At 35.9% G+C, this 14,137-nt stretch overlaps 1 protein-coding gene across 5 annotated transcripts in view; it reads left to right on the top strand.

Moving 5' to 3' along the window:
- DBF4 (DBF4 zinc finger) overlaps positions 1-14,137 on the top strand; it is a 14,865-nt gene extending 728 nt beyond the window's left edge. The window contains exons 2-12 of one of the 5 annotated variants that reach the window (XM_032113045.1): positions 457-632; positions 2,496-2,690; positions 3,790-3,840; positions 4,351-4,420; positions 4,563-4,639; positions 6,068-6,098; positions 6,371-6,416; positions 8,132-8,263; positions 10,749-10,863; positions 11,172-11,299; positions 12,901-14,137. In XM_032113045.1, the coding sequence (XP_031968936.1) occupies positions 457-632; positions 2,496-2,690; positions 3,790-3,840; positions 4,351-4,420; positions 4,563-4,639; positions 6,068-6,098; positions 6,371-6,416; positions 8,132-8,263; positions 10,749-10,863; positions 11,172-11,299; positions 12,901-13,966 (2,087 nt within the window). In that variant the 3' untranslated portion in view covers positions 13,967-14,137. Of the gene's footprint in view, positions 1-453; positions 633-2,495; positions 2,691-3,789; positions 3,841-4,350; positions 4,421-4,562; positions 4,640-6,067; positions 6,099-6,370; positions 6,417-8,131; positions 8,264-10,748; positions 10,864-11,171; positions 11,300-12,900 lie in introns of all 5 variants that reach the window. The other 4 variants (XM_032113037.1, XM_032113026.1, XM_032113062.1 and 1 more) reach the window with 4 other exon arrangements.

Below are 14,137 nucleotides of genomic sequence, written 5' to 3'. Positions count from 1 at the left end.
ATTTAGTGTGCTCGTAAACCTCACTTAGAGAATTTTGTAGCATGAGTAGTGGTTCTGCTCCCTTTCCTATCTAAGACTGTTTCAGGGAGGGAAGGAATACTTAACAGGGACTATTTTGCATGTTGCCTTTTTGTCTTCAGACGAGGCCTGCTCACTTCCTGTAGCAGCTCTCATTGTCTTGAGCTTCTCCAGAAAATAAGCAATTAGGAGCAAGTCAGTGAGGAAGAAAAACCAATATGTGCAATTATAGTTCGAGCAACTTGTTCTAGTGAAAGGTGTCCCTGCCCCTCCCTTGCAGGGAAGTTGAAACTACAGGATCTATAAGGCCCATTCCAGCCCAAGCTATTCTATAGAAGCTTGCTCCATCCATTTCCATAATTTAGGAATTTTCCTTTTTGCAAATTAAACCAAAACTCAGTTCTGTCTAAATTGCCTTTTCTTTTTTTCTTTCAGCAGATGGAATACAAGCAAAACCAGAAAAGATAAAATCTTCCCTGAAGAATGTGAAAAAAGACACAGGAAAACCAGAGAAACTAAAATTTAAGCCGCTCACTGGGAAGGTGTTTTACCTCGATATCCCATCAAATGTGATCTCTGAAAAGTTAGAGAAGGACCTCAAAGAGCTGGGCGGGGTAAGTTAATAATAGAGACCTGTATGAACCTGAAAGAAAATGTACGTATGTGGAATGTTTTTTTTGTGTTCTTTGTGACTGCATTTTAATGTTTGTACTTATCTGAGATGGGGTCTTATTTTTCTCTGTTTGTCTTAAACTTTAGTACAAACAATGAGAAACTTTAGTACAAACAATGAGCTTATCAACAAATTATTCTGTGGTTTTTCAAGAGAAGCTGCTTTACTGATTGGAACAAAAGTTCTTGTTCAGAAGTTTTGTTTTCGAACAAAATTATTTACTTGGCTTAAAATTTTATCCGAATTTATTAGGGTTCATTGTTTGAGATGATTTTTCTTCTGCTGCTTCTGACTATATTGACGTGTTTATGTGTTACAACTAAGTGTTCAGCTGAACCTGAAAGAGATTAAAGGAAGAGTTTTGTATATGTTTACTGTAAGTCAGTAACTTCACTAACTACTTTTTGTGCAGAGTATCTTGGTGAGTATTTTTGAATACTCTTACTTAACTAATAAATTTTACAAGCATCTTACTAATATTTTTCCTAATTCTCTCTTCTGTGTGGAAGGTACTCTTTGATACAATCAAGTACAGGATATGATAATAATGTTAATTGCATTGCTTGTATTACTAAACACCTTTCAAGCACAGAGGCAGAAGGGATCTGCTTAAATTGCTAGTTGTTCTGAACATTGCTTTGGCAATACTTCTTTGACCTTAGAGGGACACTGAGCAGCTTTATGAAATTGGTACTTGTCTGAAATCATAGTTGCAGTAAGGAATAGCAATAACACAGTTTTGAGTTAAGTGCATTTTTTTACATTTAACATCAAATAAGTGCACGCTGTCATTTGTCTTTCTAAACCAGAATTTTAGGCATTCATGTGTGAAAAGTGAGTTCAAAACTCAAAGACTGAAAAGAAAGTTTTTTTGCCTTATTCTGAGGAGTAAATGCCTCAATCTGAGGTGCTCGACACCCTCAATATCAATTACCACATGTTTCATTGTTACTTGTGTGGAACGCACTCAGAAGTGCCTCTCTCTGTATGTCCTGTTTCTGTAAAAGGTACATAGAACAGAATTGAAAGGTACTGTTTCAAGCTGTGTGATTTGTGCTTTCCACACTGATTAGTGGAAAAGAGGAAAATACTTCAAACTATACAAACTGACATGAAATAACAAGGCAGATACCTGATAATCACACTGTAGTTGGCAATGAAACACTGAAGGAGCAAGGTGGAAGAGAGTAAATGCAGAATAATGACATTTTTATATTACTGAGTATAAGAATATGAATCTACTTTACATTTTACTTTTTTGAGAAGTGTTATGAATAATATAGGTGTGAAACATGGTAGCTATCCTGAAATTTTAGTTTTTCTGCTAGTTCTAAACTCAGTAAGTTTATAGCTTCTTGCAGACTGTAAATTACATTTGCAAACACCTGCCTTAAAGTTTAGCTGAACACTTCTGTATAGTTTCTGTTACCTAAAATTAGAGATAATTGTTTTCCGTAGTCTGAATTAGTCTGTTATTACTTAATACAATGTTTACATTCTTATACTTGGAAAGTATTACAGGTAGGTAGTAAAAAAATTATAATAATCAAAACAAAGCAGAGCTCTTTTGATAAAGATTACGAAATTAAGGGACTGAAATTGGAGTTTGTGACTGGTAAGACGCAAGTACAACTTAGTTGTCATTGTCATCCAGATATTTAGAAAATCTTTTCTTGTTAATTCAGTGGTTTTGAACTTTATTGTTTTAGAAGTTTTATCACTTTCCTTTAAAATATTCAATGTAAAATTGAGTTACTGATCTATTGTCCTGAATTAATTATTTTCTTTATATCTTTATATTTAGAGAGTGGAGAGTTTTCTTAGTAAAGATATCAACTATCTGGTGACTAATAAAAAGGAGGCGAAATTTGCACCAGCTCTTGGCCAGATTTCTCCTGTTCCTAGTCCAGAATCTGCGCCTAACGGAGGAAATGGTTCACCTCATCCTAGCAACCGAAAAGATCGAAATGATGGAAGTTCATTTAAGATAGTAGATACAGTAAGTTTCTTAGTAAAGCAAATCAGGTGCAACCCATGGGATATGCTCTTTCAATTTTTCTCCTATTTTGTTTCGTAAAGGTGGCAGCAGTTCCTTGGGTGAATAAGGGGATTTCTTTCAAACATACTTTTACGCTTATTCAGGCTAACTTGTTAACTAACTCTAACTAATTCAGCAATTTTTTTGAAACTAATTTTAAAAAGGAGCCATTTTTGCAAGTAAGCAGAGTACACTCAAATCTGTTCTAATGTAGTATGTCTGACTTACAACATTGATGTCATGTTTGACAGCTGGATCAGGCACGTGATGACATCCAGTGATTCCTGTCTCTTTTGCAACATGGCCTATTAAAATCTGGCTGATTACATGTTGTTAATGCTGATACCTGCAGAAACACTCTGATAGTAGTAGGAAGTAATTAAAATTGAGCATTATGAATGTTAAGTTTCTCTGAGCTCTTTCTTAGGGGATCACATTAATTGCAACAGTTAGTATCTGAACTTATTCAGGTTTATGTGAAGTTGCTTACATGGGCAAGTCTTGTGTCCTTTCAGAATACGGTTGAAATACTTAGCTATACTATATATATGGTGCTTATTTAGAAACATCCAGGCTGCAGGCTGGTCTATGTATTGCATAGGTGAGGGCACCTCGTTTTGCAAACAACCTGCATAGGTAAAGCCAGCTCATTATGAATAAGCAGCAAAAAGTAGAAAAAGGAAATGCACTGGTGATGGAAAAGCAGGGGATAACACAGAGGCTATGATTATATTCATGACTGTTAGCTTAATTTTCACAAGTTCAGCTGATGAAACCTCATCTCCTGGTCTGTGTCACTGGCTGCTTATTCCCACCATCTGTGTTGTTCCAGCCCTAATATTGCAGTGGCCTGCTTTGGCTGAAAAGGATTACTTGTTGGGGGTTTTTTGGTTTTGGGATTTTTCCCCTTAGACTGTATCAACCATAACTTTGTGAGAAAAATGCACATTATTGAAAAATATAATGAACAAAAGGAGACCCTTGTATCTAACATATGTATTTTTTGAGAGCAATATAATTTGTCTCACTTCGTTACAAGTGTGTTTCTGTTTTAATGTAGGTACGTATGAGCAGAGGAAAATCCTTGGTTGAAAAAGCAATCAAAGAACAGGTAAGCCAAATTATCAACAAATTTGTGCTTCAGAACCTTTGGTGGTTTGTTCTTCTAGAAAACAAGCGGTAGTAAAAATGATCTTAGTGGTTTTAGAGAGAAGTCAGCCATGGAAGTGAAGTGTCAGGTATGTTTTCTGGGTACTTCCTGAGGAATTGAATATCTGGAGTCTTAGGACAAGTATTAAAATTTGTCAGGATTGCTAATATAACTAGCATTTGAGAGGTGTTCATGAAGTTAATGTGTAAATTCACTGTCTTCAAATCTTACTATAAAATGTGACAATAAAGAACAGTTTTGGTTTTCTGAAGGTTTAAATATATTCTTCTGATGGTGAGGCGCTGTAATACAGAGACAGAAGAGGAGTCTAGGAGAGTGATAGTCTTTTGGCTAAGAAGCAAAGCATCTGCATTTTAATCTCAGCTTTCATATTATATGTTGTATTTGTAATTCTTTTAAGTAATCTACTATGCATTGTTTAAGATTATTAATATAATTTATTGCTTGCAGGACTTAATCCCTTCTGGTAGTATACTGTCCAATGCTTTGAGTTGGGGAGTGAAGATCCTTCATATTGATGGTAAATATTTTTGTTGGATGAAGCCTGCCTTGAACCTGTAATGTTTATTTAACTTTTCTTTTGTTGAATTCGAAATATTAAAAATTATGTCAAACATACAAAAATTGAATAAACTGAGTATAATTCTCCCTCTTTTTGCCAGATGTTAAGAATTGCATTGAACAAAAGAAAAGGGAGCTCTATCTAATCAAAAGAGCAGGCAGTTCTTCTAAAGATGTGGTAAGTGCCTCTGCCATTTATAAAAATGCCATTTGTTTCATTAACTAAGAAAACACTTAAGTACTAAAGTACTAAGTACTGCCTACTGTGAAGCCTGTAGATCTTATTTTAATGAAGGTATTGCTCATTTTCAGTTTTTCACAGACTAGTATGTTGTAAAATGTTTAAAAACCATCTTTGAAAGATAAAAAGTATTTGCTGTGTATTTCAACGTTATTTAAAAATAGCTTTAATAGTAGCATTGATTGTGTAATTTGTAGACCTGTGCTGTTGCAAAGGATATCTAACTATCAGAAGTGCTGAACTGTCTGAAGTTTTCATTCTGCTTGCCTCAAAAGTAATAAATAATAAAATGTATTGCGGCTTTAATATGATGTAGACGGCAGCTAAGTTGCCTTGTATAATTTTCCTTGTGACACAGTGATTAGAAATGCTTTCATTTTGATGGGCCATTCCGAAAAATCATAGTTACGTTTCCTGGAGAAGCTAGGTCTCTATAGGGAATCTGCAACTCTTCTTTTGTAAAGAACTAGCATAAAGCATCTTCAAGCTCTTCTGCCAATAATGTGCAGTTGGCATGTGAAAATGACATTAAAGCTTGTAGCTCTTGCGTGCTTCATCTGCAGTTGCTCTGTAATTTGCACAATTGTCTAGTTTAGCCATGGGGCCTGATAAGTAAATGTGGAACCAAACTACCTGGGGTGTGTTACTTTGTTTTGGAATGTAATATTGGCTAGTTATTGAGGCTACATAAAATCCTCTGCCAAATCATCACTGTGTTCATGGATAGCAGGTGAGATTGTTTTGCAAATACTATAAAATGAGTTTGTACCTTTACCAGAAGCAATTAAAATTAACAGCTAATGCTTGATTGTAGGCTTCACTTTAAGACAAAATATTCCTCTAAATTTTAGTCTTCATTGCTAAAAATAATAAAAGACCCAGCCCATGTAAATCCATTCAAATGAAAAGAATTGTATTAATTGGAGATGCTTGCTGTTCTACAGGTTTTGGTGGCATTTTGCAGCTTGCAGTTAATTAGGATTTATAAAGTGTTGTAAAAATGCTATCTGTATTAAAGGCTGAACTTTAAACCATGGCAAGGTAGTTTCAGAGTGGAGAGAGTAAGTGTATAAATTTACCTTTCTTAGTTTCTTTGTTTAGATTTGCTTTTAGGAAAAATAAATTGAGGCATCTGAAGGAGAACACTTCTTTTTTTTTTAGTGTAGAAATAAATATTTCTTTGGGGAAACACATTACCTTATTTCAAAGTCCTAGTGAGCTTAGTTTCCTGCAAAAGTCATCATGAGTGTATGAAGTCATGATTAACACAGGGAGACTCTCATAACTTAAATTATCTACAGCTAAATCTTTAAGTAAAGTGCAGAAAAATGCAGGGATTTTATACCATCTCTCTTTTTTCAATAGGGAAAACAAGTTACTGCTCAGAAGTCGAAAAGTAAGTACTTCAATAATTGTAGAGGTTTCTGGCTTGACTTTCTGAATGCTTAAGAATGTGCTACAGTTCTCATGTGGTCAAATGTGGTGCTGTACTCCAATTTGTATGTCCAACAGAAGCATGTAGAAGAACTTCTGTGGAAATCATGAGTTTGTCAAAACCTGTACATAATGAGCTCTAAAATGAAGTCTGCTTATTTTTTAAGCTACTGGAGTAGCATGATAAAGGATGAAAAGTAATTATCTATTGATTTCCTTTTCTCCCCCCTTGAGCAGGTAGACTGAAAAGTCCATTTATCAGGGTGGAAGATAGGAGTCGGTAAGTGTTCTCTTTGTGCATTCAGTAATGTGATTCTCAAACTGAGTAATTCAGAATTACTTGAGAAAGTGTGTCCTTAAATCTTAATTTCTTTCAACTTCCTGACTTCAAATGTCAAGTGTACTGCTCTCTTATAATAACATACAAATGTGTCTAGCCACCAAATGAGATTGACCAAGTAGTAGTATAGTAGGGAATATTTGCAGTAGGTGATGGAAGTGGCAAGTTAACAGGTAACTCCAGTTTGTAGATCATGAGAGTGGGTTCTTCAGTTTACTTCCTACCAAGGACTGTATGAGTGAAAGGGAAACCTGAACCTTTACATCTTTCCTTAAATCCAAATCCTATAGCCCAAAAGGCCAATAAGACTTTGCATACTGAATTCCAGTCGTGTAGTCCCAACTCAGTTACATTTATCTCCTGCTGACACCCTTCAGATGTAAGGAAAGAGAAGTTGTTAGTTAAAATAATTAATAGAAATTAGGTTTAATTTCCTGTTCAGTCATTTCTTTTTAAAGGGAAAAGTTACAAGCTATTAATCTGACTTCAGAATCCACAATAGTACGCAATCTGATACTTTCAGCCTTGAAAAATTTCACGTCTTTCTGGTCCTGTAATCAATCAGTCTTGGTTGTGTAAGAAAATGCCAGTTAGCCAGAAGTTGTGAGAACAATGAATTGTAAAAAAAGGTTCAGTTCTGCACAGCATAATTTGCACCTTTAAATCCCTAACTAACTTCTGAGTTATGATGTTGTTTATAAGCGCTAAATTCTTTGACCTGATTTCTCTGATGCTTTCCTGTATTGAAAAAAGAGATCTAAACCCAGTTGTACACTGAGTTGGTGCAACAGGAATGAGGGACCTGAGGATAGTGGGGAGAATTTAACCAACACAGTTGTAAGAACAAGAAATTCATATATAAATATATGTGAATTTGACTTCACAATGTAGTGGCGTACTAAACACTTGAAACACTCCTAAATATTTATGTAACATAATGTTTTTTAATGTTTATGCTACGTAAGTAACGGTTCAGAAGCAGAACGTGATGGTTCGCTGTTGCTATTATGTTTTCCAGACTTGCTGTTGTAGTTTTGCCTGGGTAGCTTATAACAGTAATGGGGGGAAGAAATCAGACAACTCTGCCATCAGCATTTCAGTCAAATGATTATTCAGGATGTGAGCTTTTGACATGCCCTATTTTAAAAGTTCTTAATATATTCAGAGCACTGGTATAGTTGCAAATTCTGGTATCTCTGAAAGTACAGTGGTGTACAGGAATATTATTTTTCTGAAAAATGAGATGGTCAGTTTTTATATTTTGAATGGTGAATTGATTACTTTTTTTTTTTTTAAGAAAATGGTAAAATGAGAAAAAAAATGCATTGGATGTTGGGAACTGATGTAGCTACTTCTCAGGAGCACAAATGCACTGTTGTCCAAATTATTCTTGGGTTTACTGGTTACCCAACTCACAATTAATAGGCACACAAATCATATCCCAAGGAATGTGTAAGACAGCTGTGGAAACTGAAGGAAAGTATCAAGGAGGGAATGAATTACTTAGTCTAAAATATTTATCTGCTTAGCGTTCTGTGTATGACATATGTAAAAGAGAAACACCTTCTCAAGATTTTGGACCTGGAGTAATGTATGCAATGTAGCCCTTTTTCTGGTTTTGATGGTTCTCATGCGCTTGTTTTGTGTTAATGCAGCCAGTATCGACCATTTTACCTGCAGTTACTGAGTTTTCCATTTCTGAACTATTGTGTTCCAAAGCCATATAGTCCATTTGAGGTGGATAAGAAGTATCCTTCTGGTCAAAAGCAAACTCAGTCTAAGCAAAGGTTTGTTGAAAACTTTGTTATCGACATGTGGGTAGAGGAGAGGGTTGTTCTCTAAATCATTTCATTACTAATTGTGTTCTAAAATAATTGCTCTTCTTCTAATTTTCTGTGCTATTTAATGCCATGTCTCAGCTTATGTATTTACTATACTGTTAGTGTCCGTCTCTCTATCTGTCCCCTCTTTGTCCTGTCTTTAATCCTTTTTTTGGGGCATAGAACTGCATACATTCAAAAATGTGGCCTTCTCCTTTCACTGTGGGTCAGCGTAAGGTATTTTTTTCCTTTCTGCCACTGGTTTCTTCTTTGTCTTCCTCTTGGATGCTATTCAGTAAGTATTTCACAGGAAGTGGGTTTCTTGAGGCTTCTTTTGTATTTATCCGTACAGTACTGAAATAATTAGTTAAATTTTTTAAAGCAGTGATACTCAATCACAGTGCCTAACCATTGTTGATAAAGAGCGCATATTGTTGATAATTTACAGAAACTAGATTAACTGCTAATACTGCTTCAACTCTTCAAAGATGAAAAGTGGATGCCAGCTGCCCAGTAAAATTGCAGGTTTTTTTACAGCGTTTATGTCCTACATTTTGGCATTCAGGCTCTATTTGAGCGCTACAGATGCAGTTAGAACTTCAGCAAATCAATTTTATGATTTGAAACTTATATTTAAGTGTCTTAATTGTTTTTTGTGAATCAGTGTGGTTTTTAAAAATCTTTTCTACCTAGCTTATTTCATCGACTTCTTAAATTGATTCCTGTGAGAGACTAAATATGTTTAGGCAAAGGGTAGCTTTGCCATATGTGGAACTTTCTGTATTTAGTAAGTTGCTGCTTTTCTTTTTTTGGGGGGCTGAAGACTTAATTAGCTGTGATACCTGTTTTCTTTATAAAACGGCTTCTCCACAGTTTTGTCCAGTCTTGACCTTAATACAGTGCTGGAGGTTTTAGCTGATGTTGCCATAATGCCTTTTTTTTTTTTTTTTTTTAGTTGCAATGAAGGTAATATGAATAAGCAAAAAACATATATTGCAAGGGTGACTGCTGTATTAATAAGGAAATTTCTGATTGTGTCTCTTCAGAGGAGGTTGGAAAGACCCATTCTTTTTAAACCGTTAAAAAACCATAAAGGCAGTTTTTGTTTGGATGGATTAAGGAATGTGATATAGTAAAAATTTCAGAATTTATGTTTGAATAAATATTCCTAATTAATACTTCAGGTGGGCACATACCAAAGAGATGTTTAGGTGGGAAATTATTTCATACTCAGTTGTGAGCAATGTCAGTTTTGGAAGAGAGAGAGAGGGGAATGTTCACTTGTTTTATCTTTACCTGGGAGAAAAGCTTGTTGAAACGAAGTTGTTAGTTCTACTTGCTTCTGCATTGGGCAAGACCTGCAGACATATTCAGTCTTCATATGATCCATTCTATTGGTTATATCCTGCTTTACTGATTCTCTAAGAGTTTTACTGTTTTGCAGAGGGAAGGTGTGAAGGCTGATGTAACAGTTAAAGCACACACTGGGGTTCCCTGTCCTGAGGAACCAAAGAAGTGCTGGGTCAGGATGTTAACAATACATTGCTATGCTTTGTAAGCTAGAGATTTTTCAAGGCAGATTTTCTGATGTAAAGTCCTGACCTTACATCTATGCAGATACTTGGTAAAATCTGTCAGAGTGATTTTTGGCTAAACAGGGAGATGGCACTATTCCTCCAAAGTAAAAGGGAAGTAGAGATTGATGACTTTGCTTTATTGCTGGCATATCAGCCTTAGGTGGTTTAATAGTGGGTTGCAGCAAGCAGTAGGTCTCCCCAGATGAGGACTCTGAAGGTCATGGAGCAGCTACTGAGAACCTCTTCATATTTTAATGTCCAGGAAGAACTTCAGGTTCACTTTTTTGCATTCCCACTTAGCCTGTACCTAGAAAAACAGGACAAAATGGCATTAGGTCAGCATATTCAAAATTATGTTTAACCAACAAATATGGCTGTTACTTTTGCCAGAGACTGAGGAGAGGTCATCTTTCTCAGATGTGTGTTTTCTAGGCTTCAAAAATACTGACAGTGGGTGTTAAAATGCTTTTTTATTTTTCTGTTTCTAGTTTGGGTTTTATCATCTGTGCACAGAGATTTTTAAATGTCCTTTGATTTTTATTTGTTTAGCAATTTTGTGTTATTTATTCTGAGTCAGTGATGGTAGTACATCTGTGCTAACCTGGATGTTTGATGCTTACATATAATTCCGCTGGGTCTGCCTGTCTTCTTGCAGTAAATGTTTCTGGGTTTTGTTTGTTTGATTTTAAATCTGTGCATAACTTTTCTCTGTTTTTAATAAGCGTTGACTAAAATAATGTAGTTTAAGGGGAAATAGAGGTTTGTTTGGGGTTTGGTTTTTTTTTTTTTTTTAAGTATGTAAGAATGAACATACTGTGAGAGGCAAGCTGAGCACTCAGTCCCGTATTTAAGACTCGTAAATATTCTCTTAACAGAAACAAAATAAACAGTGACAAGGACTGTGGAATGCCTGTTCAGTTTCCTCAGAAGGACAAAAAAAAGAGAGGATATTGTGAATGCTGTGGGAAGAAATATGAAGATCTGCAAACAGTATGTGAAATGTCAAGTATATGCTTTGATACCATCATATCTCTTAAGTGTGGTGTCACCAGACGTTTCTCTATAATTTTTTATTTTAAAATATTTTTCTGAATAACCAGCAAATGAGTATTTTTTCCCATGTTAGAAGAAGCAATTAAGAATTAAAACCTATCTCTGATAGCTGAAGGCACTAGTAATTGATGTCTTGGAGATGCTAGTAGTAAATTAATGATATTTACTTGCTCCTTCTTGTACTGCTGACTTGTATATTTGTATCTGTAGTCTTAGATTTGTTTCATGTTTTCTCTTTATTGCAGCATCTTGAAAGTGAGCGGCACCGAAATTTTGCACAAAGCACACAGTATAAAGTTGTTGATGATATAATCTCAAAGTTAGTTTATGAGTTTGTTGCATACAAAGATGATGATACAGGAAAAATAAAAAGGTGAGTTACATTTTATAAATTCTAAAGACTCTGTGAGTCATGACATTGAACATAAAGATAGTCCTGAAATTCTTGATCTGAATAGAATAGGATAAATTCATGTTTTGAACTCTGAAATAAATAATGGAAATTTGCAATGCAGCTGTACCTGGCAAATCAGTTCTGTAAAGCAGAATTTAGGAAAAAAAACAATCAGAAGTGCAGATGACATCAGAGAAAGATGAGACTGAATTTTGCCAGAAGTTGTCCTACGTATCTTCAGCTTCTATAAAGCAAAATCTGCTGTACTGAAATACTGCTATCAGAAAGACAGCAATGTCTGGACATCTTGCTCTGAATGCTTTCTGTCATTTTTGGTAGTCTAAGTCAAAGGACAGCAAATCAGTCAATCTGATCTCCTTACCTGTGGAAAAACTTTCTGCCTGTACTCTAAACCTCTTAGCTTGTGTGCTGCCTGTGCAGAGCAGAGAAAGCAAATGTCACTTCGTTCCTTGTAGCTCAAGAGCTTGAAAGGGTGAGAAAGGCTTGTTTGGTGTCTTGAACTGTAGGCACCAGGGTCTTTGTTACGTGAACAGTAACATTATTCACGGTTGCTCTGATTTTTTGCAAATGAGTCAGGAGATAAGGAATTCTTGTTTATTTATTTAAAAAAAAAGGCAAGTAATGAAGAAATAAAGGTATATTCTTAGTGAAATCAAAGGAAATGCGAACAGAATCAAACAACTGATAGCGTAATGAAAGCAAGCCTTTATTTCTTTTATGATTTCGAAATACTCAAGAGTTGTTAGGCTTGAAATCCTGTCAGGAAAATTATGTTAATTTTGTGTATATATCATAGAATATTTGTAAGTATTTATAGCCATTGCATTATATTCACTAACTTTTGTTCTTAATGCCACCGTAAATTGAGATTTACTGAAATACTAGACTACTTTGTGTGTTTTTAAAACAATTTTATGAGCTGTAGAAATCAGTAAGAAAATATCAAATTCAACTATAGATGCTCCGGTCCTGTAGAAATAGTGTGTTACTGTTGTAGTGCTAGATTTGGTGTAGCAAGCTGCAGCTTTCCCTGAGAGCTCAGCAGAGCTGCTTTGGGCAGTGCGACCATTTCGCCTTCCCGTAGTCCATTTCGGACGACTCCGTGGTTTTGCCCTGGCAGCTCTCAGCTCTACAGCACAGTGACGGCGAAGGAGGCGAGAAGGGTGTCCATTGGGAGGTTCAGAGGGCCTTTAATGGTTACATCTTGTCCTGGCGACCCCCAGAGGCAGAGGGACCCTGCGATCCGGGCGCAGGGGCTTTTTCTCAGGGGCAGTCCATGGGTGGAGTTGGGGTACAGGAACCAGCAGGGAGAGCCCAAGGCAGGGGCCAGGGCCAGGAGCAGGGGAAAGTGGGGGGAACAATAGGGGATCAGAAAAGCAATGGGTAAACAGATCATCACCACGTTACTACCCTAAATATATCTTTCCTTGAAGAGTAAAAACAAAAACTCTTTTGTTAGTTCTAAAATCAGTAGTTAGTTTCCAGAATCAGTTGCCTATGGAGTTATGTTGCATGGGGTTTTTTACGTTTGTTAATATTTTTAAACAATTTCACTGTAGGACAAAATGTAGCACAGGATATTTTTCTCCTATAATTGGAAAGATAACCAGACCAGATGAGCTGAAAGAGCGACTGAAAAAGCAACGCATTTCTTTGAAAACTTACTCATGGAAGGATACTGCAATGCAGGCACTCAAACTGGATCGCCAGCCTGCAGAAGTACAACCAAATTCTGTGCCAATACCTACCCCTGTTTCTGCATCTGTCTGTTCAGTTCTTTACTGTCACCCATCACAACCTTCAGAACTGAAAAGTAAGTTCAGAATTAATAATGAAAATATTAAGACTGATTGCTCCTGTACTGTGAAGGTAAGAGAGACTGTTGTATCATCAACTTCCATACAGCCGCCCCTTCAGAAAACTGACAAAGTGTACACAAAGAACTTGTCTCAAGCTTCTGAGCCATTCAGCAGGGAAATACTGGAACCAGATCTAAGTAAAAAGAATATACAGTGTTTTCAGGAAGGAACATACACTTTATATTCTCACACCCAAGTTACACATTTTAATGAAAAAGACAAAAACTTACTGCAGCAAAAACGAAAATTAAATAATTCAGTAGTTCTACCAGCAAAGTGTTTGAAAAAAACAGATGCCAATCCTACGTTTGTCAAGAAACATCCTGATTTGTGTGATAATCATCAACAAGTGCAGCACAATGTCATTCTGAAGGCTGAGGTCTCTGATACTGCTGTGAACAAAGAACTTAATGCATCAGCTGCCAGCACTGCCCACAGTTCACCGTCTGGAAAGCTGCACAGAAAAGTGAAGCTTAACTTGGGAAGGAATAAAAGAGAAACCTGGAAACAGACTATGGAGTTACATGTAAAGAATTCAGATAGACTGTCTGTTCCTGAAGAGAAGAGAAGCTCTTGTAGCTCACCACTGCAGACCCTATTGGAGTTATTTCAGACAAGTGAAAGAAACTCAGAATTTGGAGGTTTTTCAAGTTACACTGAGAATAAATGTTCAGTGAGCATAAATGATACATGCGAAGGGCAGAATACAAATGTTATGTGGTCATTATTTTCCTCTTCATCCTCATCCCCGTTTTTTGGATTTTAATATTGGTTTATTTAATATAATGATTTTTAGATTGACTTGAAAATTTAAGATTCTATTAATGAAGACTTAAATTGCTGTATTATATGTACAGATTATTTGGTTCTCAAGTTTTTTAATGCAAAATCTTCTGTATATGTATATATGAAAAATAAAACTAAGTTTGGTTTTGGT

The sequence above is a fragment of the Corvus moneduloides genome, chromosome 1 (genome assembly GCF_009650955.1).
Source record: "Corvus moneduloides isolate bCorMon1 chromosome 1, bCorMon1.pri, whole genome shotgun sequence".
NCBI lineage: Eukaryota > Metazoa > Chordata > Aves > Passeriformes > Corvidae > Corvus > Corvus moneduloides.
Note: the sequence above shows the minus strand (reverse complement) of the source record. Positions and strands in the feature narration are given on the sequence as shown.